This window comes from Phyllobates terribilis, unplaced genomic scaffold (assembly GCF_046119375.1).
Source record: "Phyllobates terribilis strain yellow unplaced genomic scaffold, ASM4611937v1 Scaffold_1__5_contigs__length_1240528914, whole genome shotgun sequence".
Classification (NCBI taxonomy): Eukaryota; Metazoa; Chordata; class Amphibia; order Anura; family Dendrobatidae; genus Phyllobates; species Phyllobates terribilis.
In genome coordinates, this window is record NW_027362761.1 from 946486803 (window position 1) to 946506418 (window position 19616).

Below are 19616 nucleotides of genomic sequence, written 5' to 3' on the forward strand. Positions count from 1 at the left end.
TTTTACATTTGTAGCTATAGTCCATGCATGCATTAATTGCAGATTGCTGTTATATAGTGCTTTTATACAGATTTCTTTCTAAATGTTAGTTATGAAACTATTATGTATTTATTCAGCGCCCGACTGATCAACCACATGCTGAAGCCTTAGGGTAAAAGAGTTGAGTTACATGATGGAGATGTCTTACACTGCGTCATTGTGCTACAAGGATTGCACTGTTTTACGAACTGTAAAGTTATGTCATGCCACCACTTATCTGACAGGTGGGATAAAATTAGCAGAAGACCCTTTACATTGGCTGATAATCGACATGATCATTTGTCCATGTAAACATACCAGCAATCAGCTGATGAGTGAGCAAAACACTTGTTACCGGCTGAATGGACTGTTCATACAGGTCCTAAAATCACTGTTGTCGGCAGCACATCTTCTTGTATAAACAGCAAATGTGCTGCTGACATTATTCAATCTGTAAGGAGATTGAATGAGCATTTTAACAATCAATTGCTCCGAATACACTTTACATCAGTTCATGTAAAAGAGTCGTAACTAGTGACAATTGACTTCTTAAACCATCGTTCTTTATCTGCTCAGGTAAAGAAAAAGACGAAAATAAGGCTGCAACAAGAACACACTTTCAATGTACGTAACTCTAATATTATGGGGTTTTGCCACAAGACACAGCAGAGCTGATAAATGTCAGACAGTTGGGTTTCTCCTGGGGTGGGACCCCCAGAGATCAGACATTTATTACCTAGCATGTGTGAGTATAGGTGATAAATGACTCTGGGGGAAAACCACGTTAACTTTTTTTTGCACTCTCTCTGTGTCAAGAAATAATTTATGATGGACATATATAACTAATGTCCAGCAACCAATACATTCCTGATGTCCTACAGTCTTACCGGTATACCCAGAGCTTTCAGAATGTTCATTTTACACATTGGACACGTGCGGTGATCTAATAACCAAGGGTCCACGCAGGATTTATGGAACAGATGTCTGCAAAAAATGAACAGATAGTAAAATATGAAACCACTACAGTATAAAACGATGATATCATATAGACTGTCAACACATGGATACTGTAAAACTGTAAGTGATTCCTCAGAATTTTAACTATGACCATAATGCTAGGATATTTACAACTTGGCTGCATAGTATAAGACTTGGATGTGCATGCATTGGGTCTTGTAGCTTGTTCACTATTAGGCCGGGGGTCATGAGAGAGAATCGGCCGATTATGCTAATGTCACTCGGATCAAACTCTATTAGAGATTGAGCTGAGTGTCATCTTAGTGTGATCCGATTCTCTCGTAGGAGAGAATCGGATCACAGGTGTGGAGAAGATGGAGAACTTAATTTCTCCATCTTCTCCATTCTCCGTGTCCGGGGTAATCAGACTGCACTTGGATGACATCCGAGTGTAGTCCGATGTTTCACCCGCACCCATAGCCTTGTATGGGTGGGCATGATCCAATTATATCAGATGCATACGCAGAATGAATGCTCATCTGCACTGCCCATAGTATAATATTGGGCCGTGTGCTAGCCTATAAATCATCGGATAGCACTCGGTCATGTAATACGCTTGTGTGAGCGAGCCCTTATGGTGGCCGTACACATTAGATAGAAGTACATAATAATAATTGATTAACCGTTGAATAAGCCATTATTTTCCCAACTCAGCCATACATATTTTAGACTACATTATCCATCAGGGTCATTCATGCTGGCTACACATGTTCAATGGCACCGGGTGAAGAACAAATAATCTTGAAAATCTGAGAATATTCTAGGAACATTCTTTCACAGAAAGATCATTTGCGGACTAGTGACTGTTGTCCAAAATGTTTTAACATGGCGACTTCTTACCAGATAATGGTGGTTGGTCATTTGGTGGCTATAATAAACATCCATTGTTAAATTTCACTGATGAATGATTGTTCCAGTTAAAATTGTGCCCTTTGGTGAGCTTTAGGCTAATGCTCACTTTGTACTGTCACCGGAACTATTAGTTATGACCACACAGTCCGACCCTTTGTAACTAGATTATAGGAAAATACTTTGGCCATCCTATAAACATTTGTTTTTCCACATAGAAAAAAAAATACAAGATTATGATAACTCTGTGAGCATTCTTTAAGCAAAAAGTTCTCTTTTCTCAGAATCAGACATTTATTCTATCACATCATGACAGGCATAAGCAGCTTTGGGGCTGTGTGGCCCACATTCTCTACCTTTAAGTAAAACTTTAATTTTATGCTTCACAAAAATGTTATCATTGGTGATGAAACCCAGCGCTGGCAGATTCCTGGTGGTGTCACAAATGAGAGTGCGATAGCAATCATTGCTGCTCTTTAGAAGTATGTTTGCAGCGGGATGTGGGATCCAAACATCTGGTGCTGATACAGTCTGACAAGCTGACTTTCAACAGATAAATATTCACTGAAGTTCTGCCGGAGTTCACATTAGCCACAAAAAGATGGTATTTCAATGGCAAGAAGTGACCCTTCAAAGAAGACCACATGTCCCATAACATATGTTTGTTTAACCATATGCATCCCTTAGGAGAAGTCTAAATTAATATATTAAAAGGAATCTGTCAGCAAATTTTTGCTACCTCATCTGAGAGCAGCCTGATATAGGCAAAAAGAAGCCGAATCCAACGATATATCACTTAGATTACTGGTTGCAGCCGTTCTCACACAATCAGACATTTTAGATTTAGAATGAAGCAGAGCTGAGATAGCTAACCCCGCCTACACCAGGCTCTGTATGTACAATGTCCATAGACAGCGAGGTACTTATCACAGGAGGAGGCGTTGCCGGAGTAGTCCGGCAAAGTTAATCTCTTAGTGATAAATCCTTCACAGTTAATAAACAACAGCATGCACTTTGACAAGTGACACATCCCTGAATTCTGTGTTTCAGCCACTACCTCCTGCTGTCTTCAGATTATATAGCAAAAACCTGCTGACATATTCCCTTTAAGTATCGATTATATTTCTTACAATGCACCTAAACTTGTATGTACAGTGGGTGCGGAAAGTATTCAGATCCCTTTAAATTTTTCACTCTTTGTTTCGATGCAGCCATTTGGTAAATTCTAAAAAGTTCATTTTTTTTCTCATTAAAGTACACTCTGCACCCCATCTTGACTGAAAAAAAAAACAGAAATGTAGAAATTTTTGCAAATTTATTAGAAAAGAAAAACTGAAATATCACATGGTCATAAGTATTCAGACCCTTTGCTCAGTATTGAGTAGAAGCACCCTTTTGATCTAGTACAGCCATGAGTTTTCTTGGGAATGATGAAACAAGTTTTTCACACCTGGATTTGGGGATCCTCTGCCATTCTTCCTCGCAGATCCTCTCCAGTTCGGTCAGGTTGGATGGTGAACGTTGGTGGACAGCCATTTTCAGGTCTCTCCAGAGATGCTCAATTGGGTTTAGGTCAGGACTCTGGCTGGGCCAGTCAAGAATGGTCACAGAGTTGTCCTGAAGCCACTCCTTTGTTATTTTAGCTGTGTGCTTAGGGTCATTGTCTTATTGGAAGGTGAACCTTCGGCCAAGTCTGAGGTCCAGAGCACTCTGGAAGAGGTTTTCATCCAGGATATCTCTGTACTTGGCCACATTCATGTTTCCTTCAATTACAACCAGTCATCCTGTCCCTGCAGCTGAAAAACACCCCCATAGCATGCTGCTGCCACCACGTTTCACTGTTGGGATTGTGTTGGGCAGGTGATAAGCAGTGCCTGGTTTTCTCCACACATACCGCTTAGAATTATCACCAAAAAGTTCTATCTTTGTCTCATCAGAACAGAGAATCTTATTCTTCATAGTCTGGGAGTCCTTCATGTGTTTTTGAGCAAACTCTATGCGGGTTTTCATATGTCTTGCACTGAGGAGAGGCTTCCGTCGGGCCACTCTGCCATAAAAGCCCGACTGGTGGAGGGCTGCAGTGATAGTTGACTTTGTGGAACTTTCTCCCATCTCCCTACTGCATCTGTGGAGCTCAGCCACAGTGATCTTGGGGTTCTTCTTTACCTCTCTCACCAAGGCTCTTCTCCCACGATTGCTCAGTTTGGCTATACGTCCAGGTCTAGGAAGACTTCTGGTAGTCCCAATCTTCTTCCATTTAAGGATTATGGAGGCCACTGTGCTCTTAGGAACCTTGAGTAAAGCAGAAATTCTTTTATAACCTTGGCCAGATCTGTGCCTTGCTACAATTCTGTATCTGAGCTCCTTGGGCAGTTCCTTTGAGCTCATGATTCTCATTTGGTCTGACATGCACTGTGAGCTTTGAGGTCTTATATAGACAGGTGTGTGCCTTTCCAAATCAAGTCCTATCAGTTTAATTCATTTTTTTATAAATTTGCAAACATTTCTACATTTCTGTTTTTTTTTTCAGTCAAGATGGGGTGCAGAGTGTACTTTAATGAGAAAAAAATGAACTTTTTAGAATTTACCAAATGGCTGCAATGAAACAAAGAGTGAAAAATTTAAAGGGTTCTGAATACTTTCTGTACCCACTGTATACATTCATTAAAGTTAAAGGAGTTTTCCTTTACTTTTAAAACCTAAAAAACACACACTGGCGCTTCACACAGGATATAAAAGCTGCTGGTAGTAAGCAGGCTCTGTGTGTATCTGCCTGCACAATGTAATAATAATACAACCACAAATATTACCGCGCTAAGTACACTCAGAGCTGGTGGCTCTGACTAGATGGGTGCAGATAAATACAAAAAAAGAAAATGAAAGTGCAACCCCAACCCAAATGGATATCCTACTTCTAACTGCCCCCTCAGTGAGGATACACACATTGATCCTAACTACAATCAACAATAGTTCTATGAGAAAGTGGCAGCACTTACGCTGAGAAGTATGGGCTACTTCCGTAGAATGGTGTGTTGATTAGGCAGGCTTTTGCAGAATCACAGCCATCAGCTGTTGGTTGTGGCGTGGAAGTCCTCAGCCAGCCAGACCGAGCACAGTAGTTCAGTAGTTGATGCGCGCCGTTATCATACGTCCATAGTACAGACCCAGCTGGACGTATGGTAACAGCGCGCATCAATTGCTGAACTACTGTGCTCGGTCTGGCTGGCTGAGGACTTCCACGCCACAACCAACAGCTGATGGCTGTGATTCTGCAAAAGCCTGCCTAATCAACACACCATTCTACGGAAGTAGCTCATACTTCTCAGCGTAAGTGCTGCCACTTTTCCCTCTCTGTTTCTTTCTCATAGAACTATTGTTGATTGTAGCTAGGATCAATGTGTGTATCCTCAATGAGGGGGCAGGTAGAAGTAGAATATCCATTTGGGTTGAACTTTCATTATCTACACCCATCTAGTCAGAGCCACCAGCTCTGAGTGTACTTAGCGCGGTAGTAATTGTGGTTGTATTATTACTTTTAAAACTTATTGCATCCTGTCCGGATGGAATGTGAAGGCTGTAGCCCATCATGGGCTACTTATTGGCTGCAGCAATCACATGACATTTTTTATGCGAGGAGACTGGCCAGTCATAATGAAGTCAGTGTGGAGGAGAGTAAAGATTTATATTTTTACTTTCCAACCCAAGGCCAATATACAATAGTTTAAAAATAGGTGGAAATCCCTCTGAGATCCAGGTTACATTATTCTCTCCATCCAGCACCATGACATGTTACTCAACTCAGTAGTTCAGTGTTATTTCTCATTGAGAAATCAGGTTACCACAGACGCTGCGTAGAGAGCTAAGGAGATCTGAACTGTCCCACACTTTTCTCACATAAAAAAACCCGTTGGCAACAGAAATATAATCATGGTAACAATGATATATAAAACAGGGCAGGCAGAGGAGACACAGCACATTTATTCCCTGCTACTATTGGGTATTGCTGTAACCTTGGGTTGGGGCATATAAATGGTACATTTGAAAGCCATAGAGACCACTCTAAGAAAACAATGAAAAATCCATTGTAATTTGATATTTTAATTGTGTTTTGCATTAGGCAATAAAAAATTATCCTAATTTCACTCTTGAGCGGGGAGAAAATAAAAATGAACTCAATTGACAGGTGTCTCTAGAAACTTTTTGAATGGCTTAGAAGCCTCCTTACCCTGGCATATCAGGCATGTCACTCTCCATAAGGAGAATGTTACCCCTTCGATACCTGTCAGAGGCCTCTCATACAGCCAAATCAAATCTCACGCTTTGCGCTGAGGCGGGCAACACATGTCTGCAAAGTGAGATTCTGACTTGGCTTTCATACTAAGTCATGCGGCAAGGCTCATTAAAGGGTTGATATTGACTTTTAGGATTGCTACATCCAATTGGAGGCGCTAAAGATTAAGTCCTCTTCTCTCTGAAGAGACAATGTGCATAGAGAATTTTTGCCACACTAAATGCTTGGTGCATGGGGGTTGACCAGTTGTTGCGTCCCAGAATCAGAGCATTAGGCTATGTTCACACACATCCTTTTTGCAGTGGTGTTTTCAGGTGTTGTTTTTTTTCTGCAGAAAAAAAGCTGAGTTTTACAGTACCAGCAAAAGCTACGAGACTTCAGAAATGTCATGCATAGGTTTGTTTTTATTTTGACTGAATTGGAGTACTGCAGCATGGTTTTTTTTAACAACTTAGTGATGGAGCTAATTTTGACCTTAATGACCAGGCCAAATTTTTTAAATCTGACTAATGTCACTTTATGAGGTAACTACTCTGGAACGCTTCAACGTATCCCACTAATTCTGAGAATGTTTTTTCGTGACATGTTGTACTTTATGACAGTGGTAAATTTTGGTTGTATTTATTGATGAAAATATCGAAAATTTGACAAAATATTTGAAAATTTAGCAATTTTCAAACTTTAAATTTGTATGCCCTTAAATCAGATAATTATACCACACAAAATAATTAATAAATAATATTTCCTATATATCTACTTTACATCTGCTTAATTTTTTAAACATAATTTTTTTTGTTGGGATGTTAGAGGGGTTTAAACTTTAGCAGCAATTTCTCATTTTTTCATCAAATTTACAAAACCTGTTTCTTTAGAGACCTATTCAGATTCAGATGGACTTTGAGGGGCCTATACATTGGAAACTCCCCAAAAGTGAGGCCATTTTAAAAACCGCACCCCTCAAATCTGTTGTCAGAAAATTTATTAACCCTTCAGTTGCTATACAGGAATTAATGCAAAGTGGAATGAAAAACAAAAATTAAATTTTACCTTTAAAACATTGCTTTAGCCCCAAATTTCTCACTTTTGCAAGAGGGAACACAAAAAAGTGGACCCCACAATTTATTATCCACTTTCTTACGAGTATGGTGATACACGACATATAGTCAAGAAGTTCTGTTTAGACAAATGGCAGGGCTCTAAACAGAAGGAGCAATATTTGAATTTTGGGACGCAAATTGGCTGAAATAGATTGTGGGCAACATGTCATATTTGCAGGGCCCTTAAAGTGCCTAAACAGCAGAAACCCCCCACAAGTGACCCCATTTTGGGAACTACACCCCTCAAGGATTTTATCAAGGGGTATAGTAGGATTTTGACCTCCAAGGTACTACAGAGAATTTGATAACATTAAGTCGTCATTGAATATGTCGTCATTACTGTTAAGCGCAAGTGCTCACTAAAGTTTGCATCGGGTGCTCGGGTATGCACTGAGTATCGTGGGTGCTTGAGCGACATGCTCGAGTCCCCGCCCCGCATGTTTTGCGCCTGTTAGGCAGCCAAAAAAACATGCAGGATTACCCGTGTATGGCACGGAATCCCCACGGTTGTTTTTGGCTGTCTAACACCCGCAAAACATGCGGGGTGGGGACTTGAGCACCTGCGATACTCGGTGCATACCCGAGCACCCGATGCAAACTCGAGTAGCGAGCACTATCATTTAACACTAGTTGTCACATCATCGTAATTTTTTTTTAAAGTAACCCTACCCTAACCCCAACCCTAAGCTCAACCCTAACGGCAAAAAATGAAAGAAATAAAAATTCTAAAATAATACATTTATACAATGTCAGAAGAGAGAGAAATGATTTTAATAGCGGACACACTTTTTTTTTACTTGATTGCTGTTATTCATTGAATAACGCCGATCACGTGATTGGGGAACAAAAAATCTGGCCCTGACCGTATTCTCCAGGGTCTCAGCTAACCCAGGTAGCTGAAACCCCAGAGATTTTCGGACTCTGGGGGGCGCTATAACCTTACTCCCGATCGCCGTTTTAAAACGGCGATGAGGGAGTAAGGCCCCTTAGCGGCTGACGTTTTAATGCGTATCGGTGGTTGTTAAGGGGTTAAAATCTGTAACATGTCAATTCTTTCAGTGTTTTTCCACCCATAGAAAGCAACGAGAGTCCAAAAACGCTGCAAAAAAATGCAGCAAAAAGGGTTTGCTTAATTTTTGAGGTGTTTTTCCACAAAACTAACTTTAATACTGTAAACACGTATTGTTGACATCAAACATGTAATCATCACCAAAAAAAAGAAGCAAAAACACAAATAAAACCAGTAAAAACGAAGCAAAACCTGAGAATTGAACATAGTGTTATTACTGCCAGAAAAATAACACTGCAAAAACACTTTGTGTGACATAAAAATAACATCATGGTTAGGTTTTCGAGTGGCAATGGATGGTGCTCCATGCAGCATATTAACAAGGAGATACTCTATGTTAGAAGCAAGGTAATACAGTATCAGATGGAGCATGATAGAGCAAGCCACAATTTTTTCCAAAAGGATTTATATGGATTCTGCCAGAAATATATTGGTGTATGACACTTAAGGCTACAGAGGTACAGCAGTGCCCTTTGGAACGCTATGAGTACCCTATATAATGGGAAGATTCACTGAATGAGAAATTTGGATTCTATTTGGTTCTTGATAATCTGGGAGAAAAATGTGAGAGTAAACTAAAGAAGTGTCTCACAATGGACATTATGTTTCTATGCCTAAGAGTCGGCTGAAAAAGTAAGCTCTGTATTTGGATGTTTCCGTCAGCACTATGCTCAAATACTGCTCTACTTGAAAATCCTCCACAATGGGATCATGTATTGAGGAAAAAACAGGGGCTCCAGACCACCATTCTAGTTATCAGTGGGGGTTCCAGTGTTGCGTTCTCCAGCAATGAGACATTTATCTCCTATCCTTTGCATAGACGATAAATTTCCAATGTGTGACAACCCATTTGAATGAAGGTAGGGGGTAAACCTAGCTGGAGTCATGGGTGTGGACCCTCGAGTTAGGACCCGCATCTATCACACACACCAATATGGATTCCTAAATTCCAATGTACCACCATTAAACAGCTAGCTGATGGGAGATCAAAACCATCATACAAATGACTTGTGTAAATTAGATGTCAAACCAGGCTTTCCTTTATAATGACTGGTAAGTATTGGTAAAATAAGCAGAAATTCTAATATCGTTGTGCACTGTGACCGAGCATTCATTCTCATCCAATTACTAACCCCACTTGTCATCATCAGTCATTGTACTGCATCGTCCAACAATTGCATCCTACGTCTGTACAGAAGGGACTTACGTAATACAGTATCTCCGCACACACTGTACATGTGGCTGCTGCTAGTTACAATGAGCTCTCCTTGGAGACGTCTGCTTTTCACTAATACACTATGTGGGTCTTCCTTGGAAGGGAAGCAGCTGAGCAAATTCTCAGTTTCCAGCACTAACTTCCATGTTCTGGCTGAACATCCAAGCATCGCCAACATTCCAAGCAGCTTCATTGTAATGTCTCAGTCCGAGCCGGCCAACATTTCCACGAGGTGGGGTCCATATAACTTGTATGCTTGCAGGATGGCTTTCATTAGACAATGATCTCATACTATACAGCCAATAACAGTATTACACTGGTAACAGAAGCGCAGCTGAGGTTCCACTGTACATACAGTGGTGGCCAAAAGTATTGGCACCCCTGCAATTCTGTCAGATAATACTCAGTTTCTTCCTGAAAATGATTGCAATCACAAATTCTTTGGTATTATTCTCTTCATTTAATTTGTCTTCAATGAAAAAAACACAAAAAGAATTGTCCTAAAGCCAAATTGGATACAATTCCACACCAAACGTAAAAAAGGGGGTGGACAAAAGTATTGGCACTGTTTGAAAAATCATGTGATGCTTCTCTAATTCGTGTAATTAACAGCACCTGTAACTTACCGGTGGCACCAAACATGTGTTGGTAATAACTAAATCACACTTGCAGCCAGTTAACATGGATTAAAGTTGACTCAACCTCTGTCCTGTGTCCTTGTGTGTACCACATTGAGCATGGAGAAGAGAAAGAAGACCAAAGAACGGTCTGAGGACTTGAGAAACCAAATTGTGAGGAAGCATGAGCAATCTCAAGGCTACAAGTCCATCTCCAAAGACCTGAATGTTCCTGTGTCTTCCGTGCGCAGTGTCATCAAGAAGTTTAAAGCCCATGGCACTGTGGCTAACCTCCCTAGATGTGGACGGAAAAGAAAAATTGACGAGAGATTTCAACGCAAGATTGTGCGGATGGTGGATAAAGAACCTCGACTAACATCCAAACAAGTTCAAACTGCCCTGCAGTCCGAGGGTACAACAGTGTCAACCCGTACTATCCGTCGGCGTCTGAATGAAAAGGGACTGTATGGTAGGATACCCAGGAAGACCCCACTTCTTACCCCGAGACATAAAAAAGCCAGGCTGGAGTTTGCCAAAACTTACCTGAGAAAGCCTAAAACGTTTTGGAAGAATGTTCTCTGGTCAAATGAGACAAAAGTAGAGCTTTTTGGCAAAAAGCAGCAACATAGAGTGCACAGGAAAAAAAAAGAGGCATTCAAAGAAACCCCCTGATGTTTTGGGGTTGCTTTGCTGCCTCTGGCACTGGACTGCTTGACCGTGTGCATGGCATTATGAAGTCTGAAGACTACCAACAAATTTTGCAGCATAATGTAGGGCCCAGTGTGAGAAAGCTGGGTCTCCCTCAGAGGTCATGGGTCTTCCAGCAGGACAATGACCCAAAACACACTTCCAAAAGCACTATAAAATGGTTTGAGAGAAAGCACTGGAGACTTCTAAGGTGGCCAGCAATGAGTCCAGACCTGAATCCCATAGAACACCTGTGGAGAGATCTCAAAATGGCAGTTTGGAGAAGGCACCCTTCAAATATCATGGACCTGGAGCAGTTTGCCAAAGAAGAATGGTCTACAATTCCAGCAGAGCATTGTAAGAAACTCATTGATGGTTACCAAAAGTGGTTGTTCGCAGTTATTTTGGCTAAAGGTTGTGCAACCAAGTATTAGGCTGAGGGTGCCAATACTTTTGTCTGGCCCTTTTTTTTGAGTTTTGTGTGAAATGATCAATGATTTGATTTTTGCTTCATTCTCTTTTGTGTTTTTTCCTTGCAAGCAAATTAAATGAAGATAATAATACCAAAGAATTTGTGATTGCAATCATTTTCAGGAAGAAACTGAGTATTATCTGACAGAATTGCAGGGGTGCCAATACTTTTGGCCACCACTGTATCTAATAGAAGATCGGTATAGTATGATCTACAGGCAGAAGCTCTGTAACCCATATACCAATCACACTGACCTCCAAGGAAGGTCTGAACCTTCTACAGTACAGACCAAAAGTATGGACACACCTTCTCATTTAAAGCTTTTTCTGTATTTTCTTGAATATGAAAATTGTACATTCACACTGAAGGCATCAAAACTATGAATTAACACATGTGGAATTATATACTTAACAAAAAAGTGTGAAACAACTGAAAATATGTCTTATATTCTAGGTTTTTCAAAGTAGCCAACTTTTGCTTTGACTGCTTTGCACACTCTTGGCATTCTCTTGATGAGCTTCAAGATGTAGTCACCGGAAATGGTCTTCCAACAATCTTGAAGGAGTTCCCAGAGATGCTTAGCACTTGTTGGCCCTTTTGCCTTCACTCTGCGGTCCTTGTCACCCCAAACCATCTCGATTGGGTTCAGGTTTGGTGACTGTGGAGGCCATGTCATCTGGCATAGCACCCCATCACTCTCCTTCTTGGTCAAATAGCCCTTACACAGCCTGGAGGTGTGTTTGGGGTCATTGTCCTGTTGAAAAATAAATGATGGTCGAACTAAACGCAAACCGGATGGAATAGCATGCCGCTGCAAGATGCTGTGGTAGCCATGCTGGTTCAGTATGCCTTCAATTTTGAATAAATCCCCAACAGTGTCACCAGCAAAGCACCCCCACACCATCACACCTCCTCCTCCATGCTTCACGGTGGGAACCAGGCATGTAGAGTCCATCCGTTCACCCTTTCTGCGTCACACAAAGACACGGTGGTTGGAACCAAAGATCTCAAATTTGGACTCATCAGACCAAAGCACAGATTTCCACTGGTCTAATGTCCATTCCTTGTGTTCTTTAGCCCAAACAAGTCTCTTCTGCTTGTTGTCTGTCCTTAGCAGTGGTTTCCTAGCAGCTATTTTACCATGAAGGCCTGCTGCACAAAGTCTCCTCTTAACAGTTGTTGTAGAGATGTGTCTGCTGCTAGAACTCTGTGTGGTATTGACCTGGTCTCTAATCTGAGCTGCTGTTAACCTGCGATTTCTGAGGCTGGTGACTCGGATAAACTTATCCTCAGAAGCAGAGGTGACTCTTGGTCTTCCTTTCCTGGGGCGGTCCTCATGTAAGCCAGTTTCTTTGTAGCGCTTGATGGTTTTTGCAACTGCACTTGGGGACACTTTCAAAGTTTGCCCAATATTTCGGACTGACTGACCTTCATTTCTTAAAGTAATGATGGCCACACGTTTTTATTTACTTAGCTGCTTTTTTCTTGCCATAATACAAATTCTAACAGTCTATTCAGTAGGACTATCAGCTGTGCATCCACCAGACTTCTGCACAACACAACTGATGGTCCCAACCCCATTTATAAGGCAAGAAATCCCACTTATTAAACCTGACAGGGCACACCTGTGAAGTGAATACCATTTCCGGTGACTACCTCTTGAAGCTCATCAAGAGAATGCCAGGAGTGTGCAAAGCAGTCAACAAAGCAAAAGGTGGCTACTTTGAAGAATCTAGAATATCAGACATGTTTTCAGTTGTTTCACACTTTTTTGTTAAGTATATAATGCCACATGTGTTAATTCATAGTTGTGATGCCTTCAGTGTGAATGTACAATTTTCATAGTCATGAAAATACAGAAAAATCTTTAAATGAGAAGGTGTGTCCAAACTTTTGGTCCGTACTGTACATGATCCCACTCTACAGATTGGCACAGAGATATTTAGGCAGCTTTAGAATTTTCATTGTTTTCCTCTGCATACCAGCACAATGAATATGAAACAAAGTTATCAATATGAGATTAAAGTGTAGACTTTCATCTTTATTTTTAGACTCCTGTGTTAGAAGCTTATCACACCTGAAAACAAAAAGGATCAGCCGTTGAAAATCCACCAGCCAATACTATCTCTTGTGGTCTGGCATTCCACAGTCTTATTACTGTAACTGTAAAGAACCCTTACACATTTCAATGTCAGAATCACCTTGGACAGCGGTGAACAGACTGGTCGCGGTTCTTCTCACCTGTACCCTACAGTCTCATAAATGCCTAGGGAACTGTCGAGTTTGGCCAGTCCGGTACTTGGACCGCAAAAAGCAGATGTCTAAAACATGCATAACACTGATCCTTGTGGCTCTCCAATGCTGTCTATCCCATTTAGAGATTGTGCCATTTACGACTTTGTTTCCATTCCCCTAACCAGTTGTTTCCCCATGTGCACATAGTATCCCATAGTCCCTGCTTCTTGAGCTCCAGTACAAGGCTGTTAGGTGGTACAGTATGAAATGCCATTGCAAAGTTTAAATATGAGTTTTCGTCAGTGGTCTTCTAGGCTTTTTGGCACTGCTTAGCTCAACAGTACATTTTATTCTTTTTCTCTTCAACTGTTTTTTTATTGAAGTTTTTATAATACAATATACAACAATACAAAAAATATCATTAATACCAATAGAATGGAGGGAGGAAGGTGGGGTGAGGAAGGAGGAAAGGATTATGAAGGGGAAGAACTGGGAACTACAAGGGAAATGGGGAAACTAACTACTAAGGTCCTTCTGGTAAATTTGCACTCTATAACCGATCTAATTTCAATCAGAAAACCAAGTACAGCATGTATCGTTGGGGATCATATGTCCAATCGGTACATTGAACTTAGATTCTATAAAAGTTTAGGTTGTCGAGGATGATGAAATTTGGCTTGTCTTGTCCTGTTCTAGGTTAATCAACATATATCTATATGTGGCACCCCTGCGGGGGATTACCACAGGATCCATAGGTGCAGGGGGAGATGTACGCTTGGGCACACACAACACCTTCCACCCCAGGTCTGAGGGGATGAGTCAGTTTCCAGGGAGACAGCAAAGCGGCAGTTAGTCTGGAAAAAGGGGGGTGAAGGAAGGATGAAAAAAAGAGCTGTTGGCCGGGGACCAGTTAAGCCCTGAACTAGGAAACCGGTCTGTGTTGTGAAAGCGCCCTAGAGAGAGGGACGGAGGCTAGAAGGAGAAAGAAAGAGATAAAACGATTATCCCTTTAGCTCACCCGGACACCGGAGTCCGAGATTGCTACTGATTTAGGAATAGCATAGAAAACCCGGACAGATCAGGAGGATCTATTCCCCCTGAAGAAGAAGGGGAAAGAGTTGCCAAACTTGACCAAGTATAGCACCAGGGGCTCAAAAAGAGAATTGGTAGCCCCAAGGAAAGGTCCTCATTGTCAGTTGTGGAGAAGGACCCCAAAGAAAGTCAAGGTGGAAGGTTCAGCTTAAGGCAGGACTGACCCCAAACAACGCACACAGTGTTAGAGGAGGCCTCACAAATCCCCAAGGTGAATAACTCTACCTGCACCGAAAACCTGGTTACCCTCCTGAACTGTACTTGTTACCGGACATCAGTAAAAAAAAGGTACTGAAACAAAGACTTAATGTGTGTGTGTGTGCCTACTTAGTGATTATTGCCTATAGCGTTCGGACAAGCCGTATGCCGATCACCTCAGCGACCATTCATAGCACTGGTAACCGTTATTACCAGTTACCACAGGAGGTGACACGACACAGAACTCCCATCATCCTAACCCCCATCACTTCACAGAGGGTCCAGGGCACGGAACCGGGAACTGACCAACCGTGATCCCCACCGAAGTAGCCCATCCATCCCGGTAAATTTGTTCTCTCTTAAAGCAAGCAAGAGTTCAAAAACTATGAGTAGAAATTCTCTCTATAATATCTGAAATTTTGGGTACATCCTTCTGTTTCCACCTTGAAGCAATCAGTAATTTAATGACCAATAAAATATGAATAATTATGTCTAAATTAAAATGGAATATCTTGAATACCAAGAGATAACAATGCAAGATGCGGTGTAAGATTAACATTAAGTTTGGTGATTGTTGAAATAAGCTCAGATATTTCTGTCCATAGAGATCTTATTACAGGACATTCCCCCAAAAAAAGTGAAATAAATGGTCATGATGACCATATTCCCTCCAGCAAAATCTTGATTATGTTGGAAAGAATTTGTGCAGTTTTACTGGTGTGAAGTACCACCTAGATAATAATTTAAAATACGCTTCATGTAGAAGAGCACATGAAGTAGAGTTATCTTAAATGCTTTGACCCAACTATCTGTGTCAAAATGCTTGTTAAAATATTTTTCCCAATTCAAGATATGTGCTTTCCTTAAGAATTCAATATCCTTAAGATTGCTTAAAGCTCCCTTGTCCTCCATTTATTATTGTTAGAAGGGTTATTTAAGACATTCAGCACTTCCTTAGGAAGTGTGAGGGGAAACTTAAAACTTTTTATAGTAATATTTCCGGACTTCCAAAAAGTTGAAAATTTCAGAATCTGGTATATTAAATTTTTCTATGAGGTCCTGAAAAGTGATAAAAGAGCTTTTCTTATAATCCATAATCAGATTAGATAAATATAATATACCTTGTTTTCGCCAATTCTTTAAAGATATCTTTTGAATTGCGTATTCAAACACTGATATATGGATAGGTTCTAAAGGTATATTTTGTATATTATGCTTAAAGGTATTGGCTAGTTTTTCCAGGTAAGAATAGTGTCCTTTAATATAGGTGTTTGAGGAGGACTTAGGCTGTGTGCCCACTATGAGTTTTCAAGCCACTGACGTCGGCGGTCGCGTGACCTGTCACATGACTAAATTACGTCACCGCACGTCCTTTTAGACCACTGCGAGACACGGGGAGACCGGACGTGGCGTCGAAAACACCGGGGGCCATCGGAAGGTAAGTATAATGTTTATTTTATTTTTTACCATTTTTATTCTTTTTTTTAACTATTACTTGCATGGATTTATATAGTGTGACCAAGTTGTCAAGCACTTTTCCAAGTGATGCTAAAATCGCTTGGAAAAGCTCTTGATAACCCGCATGCAGAAATGCATGCAAAAACGCTTGACAAACGCTTCTACCTGGCAGGAAAAAAGCATGTAAAATCCGCATGCGTTTTTCCTGCCAGGGAGAAGCGGAAAAAATATGCAGCATTTCTGCATCGTGGGCACTTAATTCTACACTTGGAGTCAAGTCCAGATCCTTAATTTTACGACAAAATAATGATATAATGATGTATCAATAGAACTATGTGTGATAGAGAGGGTCCAGCCATAATATCGGATGTTTGGGCAGTTTCCACAACAGACAGGAGCAGCTTTAGGAGCTTTGCACAAATCTCATATAAAATGTGAGCAAATGTAATACATCGTCTATAAACATGTCGTCATTTAATGCCGCTCACAGGGACATGTATTACATGCATTGCATCTACTGGCTGTAAGGAGGAGGCAGCCAAATTGATTTCTATGTAAGCATGCTTGTCCCTTTTGCACAGCTCTGGATATAGACTTTCCAATATTGTGGAATAAAATGGCGCAGATATTTACTATACATATTGCATTCTAGTTATATAGATGCATTTTTTTGCTGTATCGATATTAATAAAAAACGAACCTCAACTCTACATTTCTGCTCTGCCACATAGATATCTTTATGATTTAAGTTTTTTTTTTAACATAACACATATTTATAGCAATTTGCACTGAAATTCAATCACTTTTAAGCCTCATTCATTTGCAGTGTTACAAAATGAAGCCTTGAATTGCTGGCAGTATTTTTAGCTAGGAGTGGATACAGACAAACACATAATTCATTCAGCTACTTCCTTTCTAAGCCAGCTCCGCATAGCTTGGAAATGAAAACCAGACTTATCTACAGGGAGCTCAGTGTAACCAGCAACACACACATTTACAGTCTGGGTGTGGAGACATTGTAAACTCCAGCACTTTCCGCATACGCTTCCATCCGAGTCGCTGCATACAATTAGTTACTGTCATTCGGAACATTGTAGCTAGATGCAAATCTGTATTAACCAGTAGCGCCACAATCTGCCCAGTATACGCTGATGTAGCGGCATGCACAAATCGCCCAGGATAGTAATGTGTAATGATGGAAAACTGATAAAAAGCATATTGCTTTATAGAGTTATAGAATTGTGCCATGTAAAAAATCAAATCATGTTCTTTGCAGCTGTTTCTTTGTAGAAATATCTACAGTACAGACCAAAAGTTTGGACACACCTTCTCATTTAAAGATTTTTCTGTATTTTCATGACTATGAAAATTGTACATTCACACTGAAGGCATCAAAACTATGAATTAACACATGTGGAATTATATACTTAACAAAAAAGTGTGAAACAACTGAAAATATGTCTTATATTCTAGGTTCTTCAAAGTAGCCACCTTTTGCTTTGATGACTGCTTTGCACACTCTTGGCATTCTCTTGATGAGCTTCAAGAGGTAGTCACCCGAAATGGTTTTCACTTCACAGGTGTGCTCTGTCAGGTTTAATAAGTGGGATTTCATGCCTTATAAATGGGGTTGGGACCATCAATAGTGATGTGCAGAAGTCTGGTCGATACACAGCTGATAGTCCTACTTAATAGACTGTTAGAATTTGTATTATGGCAAGAAAAAAGCAGCTAAGTAAAGAAAAACGAGTGGCCATCATTACTTTAAGAAATGAAGGTCAGTCAGTGCGAAGAATTGGGCAAACTTTGAATGTGTCCCCAAGTGCAGTTGCAAAAACCATCAAGCGTTACAAAGAAACTGGCTCACATGAGGACTGCCCCAGGAAAGGAAGACCAAGAGTCACCTCTGCTTCTGAGGATAAGTTTATCCGAGTCACCAGCCTCAGAAATCGCAGGTTAACAGCAGCTCAGATTAGAGACCAGGTCAATGCCACACAGAGTTCTAGCAGCAGACACATCTCTACAACTGTTAAGAGGAGACTTTGTGCAGCAGGCCTTCATGGTAAAATAGCTGCTAGGAAACCACTGCTAAGGACAGGCAACAAGCAGAAGAGACTTGTTTGGGCTAAAGAACAAAGGAATGGACATTAGACCAGTGGAAATCTGTGCTTTGGTCTGATGAGTCCAAATTTGAGATCTTTGGTTCCAACCAACGTGTCTTTGTGCGATGCAGAAAAGGTGAACGGATGGACTCTACATGCCTGGTTCCCATCGTGAAGTAGGAGGTGTGATGGTGTGGGGGTGCTTTGCTGGTGACACTGTTGGGGATTTATTCAAAATTGAAGGCATACTGAACCAGCATGGCTACCACAGTATCTTGCAGCGGCATGCTATTCCATCCGGCTTGCGTTTAGTTGGACCATCATTTATTTTTCAACAGGACAATGACCCCAGACACACCTCCAAGCTGTGTAAGGGCTATTTGACCAAGAAGGAGAGTGATGGGGTGCTACGCCAGATGACCTGGCCTCCACAGTCACCAGACCTGAACCCAATCGAGATGGTTTGGGGTGAGCTGGACCGCAGAGTGAAGGCAAAAGGGCCAACAAGTGCTAAGCATCTCTGGGAACTCCTTCAAGATTGTTGGAAGACCATTTCCGGTGACTACCTCTTGAAGCTCATCAAGAGAATGCCAAGAGTGTGCAAAGCAGTCATCAAAGCAAAAGGTGGCTACTTTGAAGAATCTAGAATATAAGACATATTTTCAGTTGTTTCACACTTTTTTGTTAAGTATATAATTCCACATGTGTTAATTCATAGTTTTGATACCTTCAGTGTGAATGTACAATTTTCATAGTCATGAAAATACAGAAAAATCTTTAAATGAGAAAGTGTGTCCAAACTTTTGGTCTGTACTATATATATGTATATATATATATATATATATATATATATATATATATATATGTATATATAGAGAGAGAGAGAGAGAGATATGGAATACAAACATATTTCAAATCAAAGAGGCCAACAAGTAACTACGACCCTGGTGTGCGCCAATACAATAACCTTCAACTGTGTACTTGTAGGAGTGTGAAAAAAATGGCATATATTGACACTGGCTTTGTAACACAGATCATAAAGGTTCTCTATAAGGGATTTCCTTCAGATCTTACATAAATTAATGGCTTGCTAAGAGGACAATGTGTTCTGTCTCCTTTAAAACCTCACAGAGAGAAGCTATACTTGTCAATGAAACAAAAAAGAACCATACTTCTACCTGGAATTCACCCCCAATAC

The 19616-nt window shown here is 40.7% G+C and overlaps 1 protein-coding gene across 1 annotated transcript in view; it reads right to left on the bottom strand.

Moving 5' to 3' along the window:
• The window catches only part of RNF150 (ring finger protein 150), a 230926-nt gene that overhangs the window by 53629 nt on the left and 157681 nt on the right, over positions 1–19616 (bottom strand). The window contains exon 5 of the mRNA XM_073642115.1: positions 906–1002. Coding sequence (XP_073498216.1) covers positions 906–1002 — 97 coding nt within the window. The remainder of the gene's footprint in view (positions 1–905; positions 1003–19616) is intronic.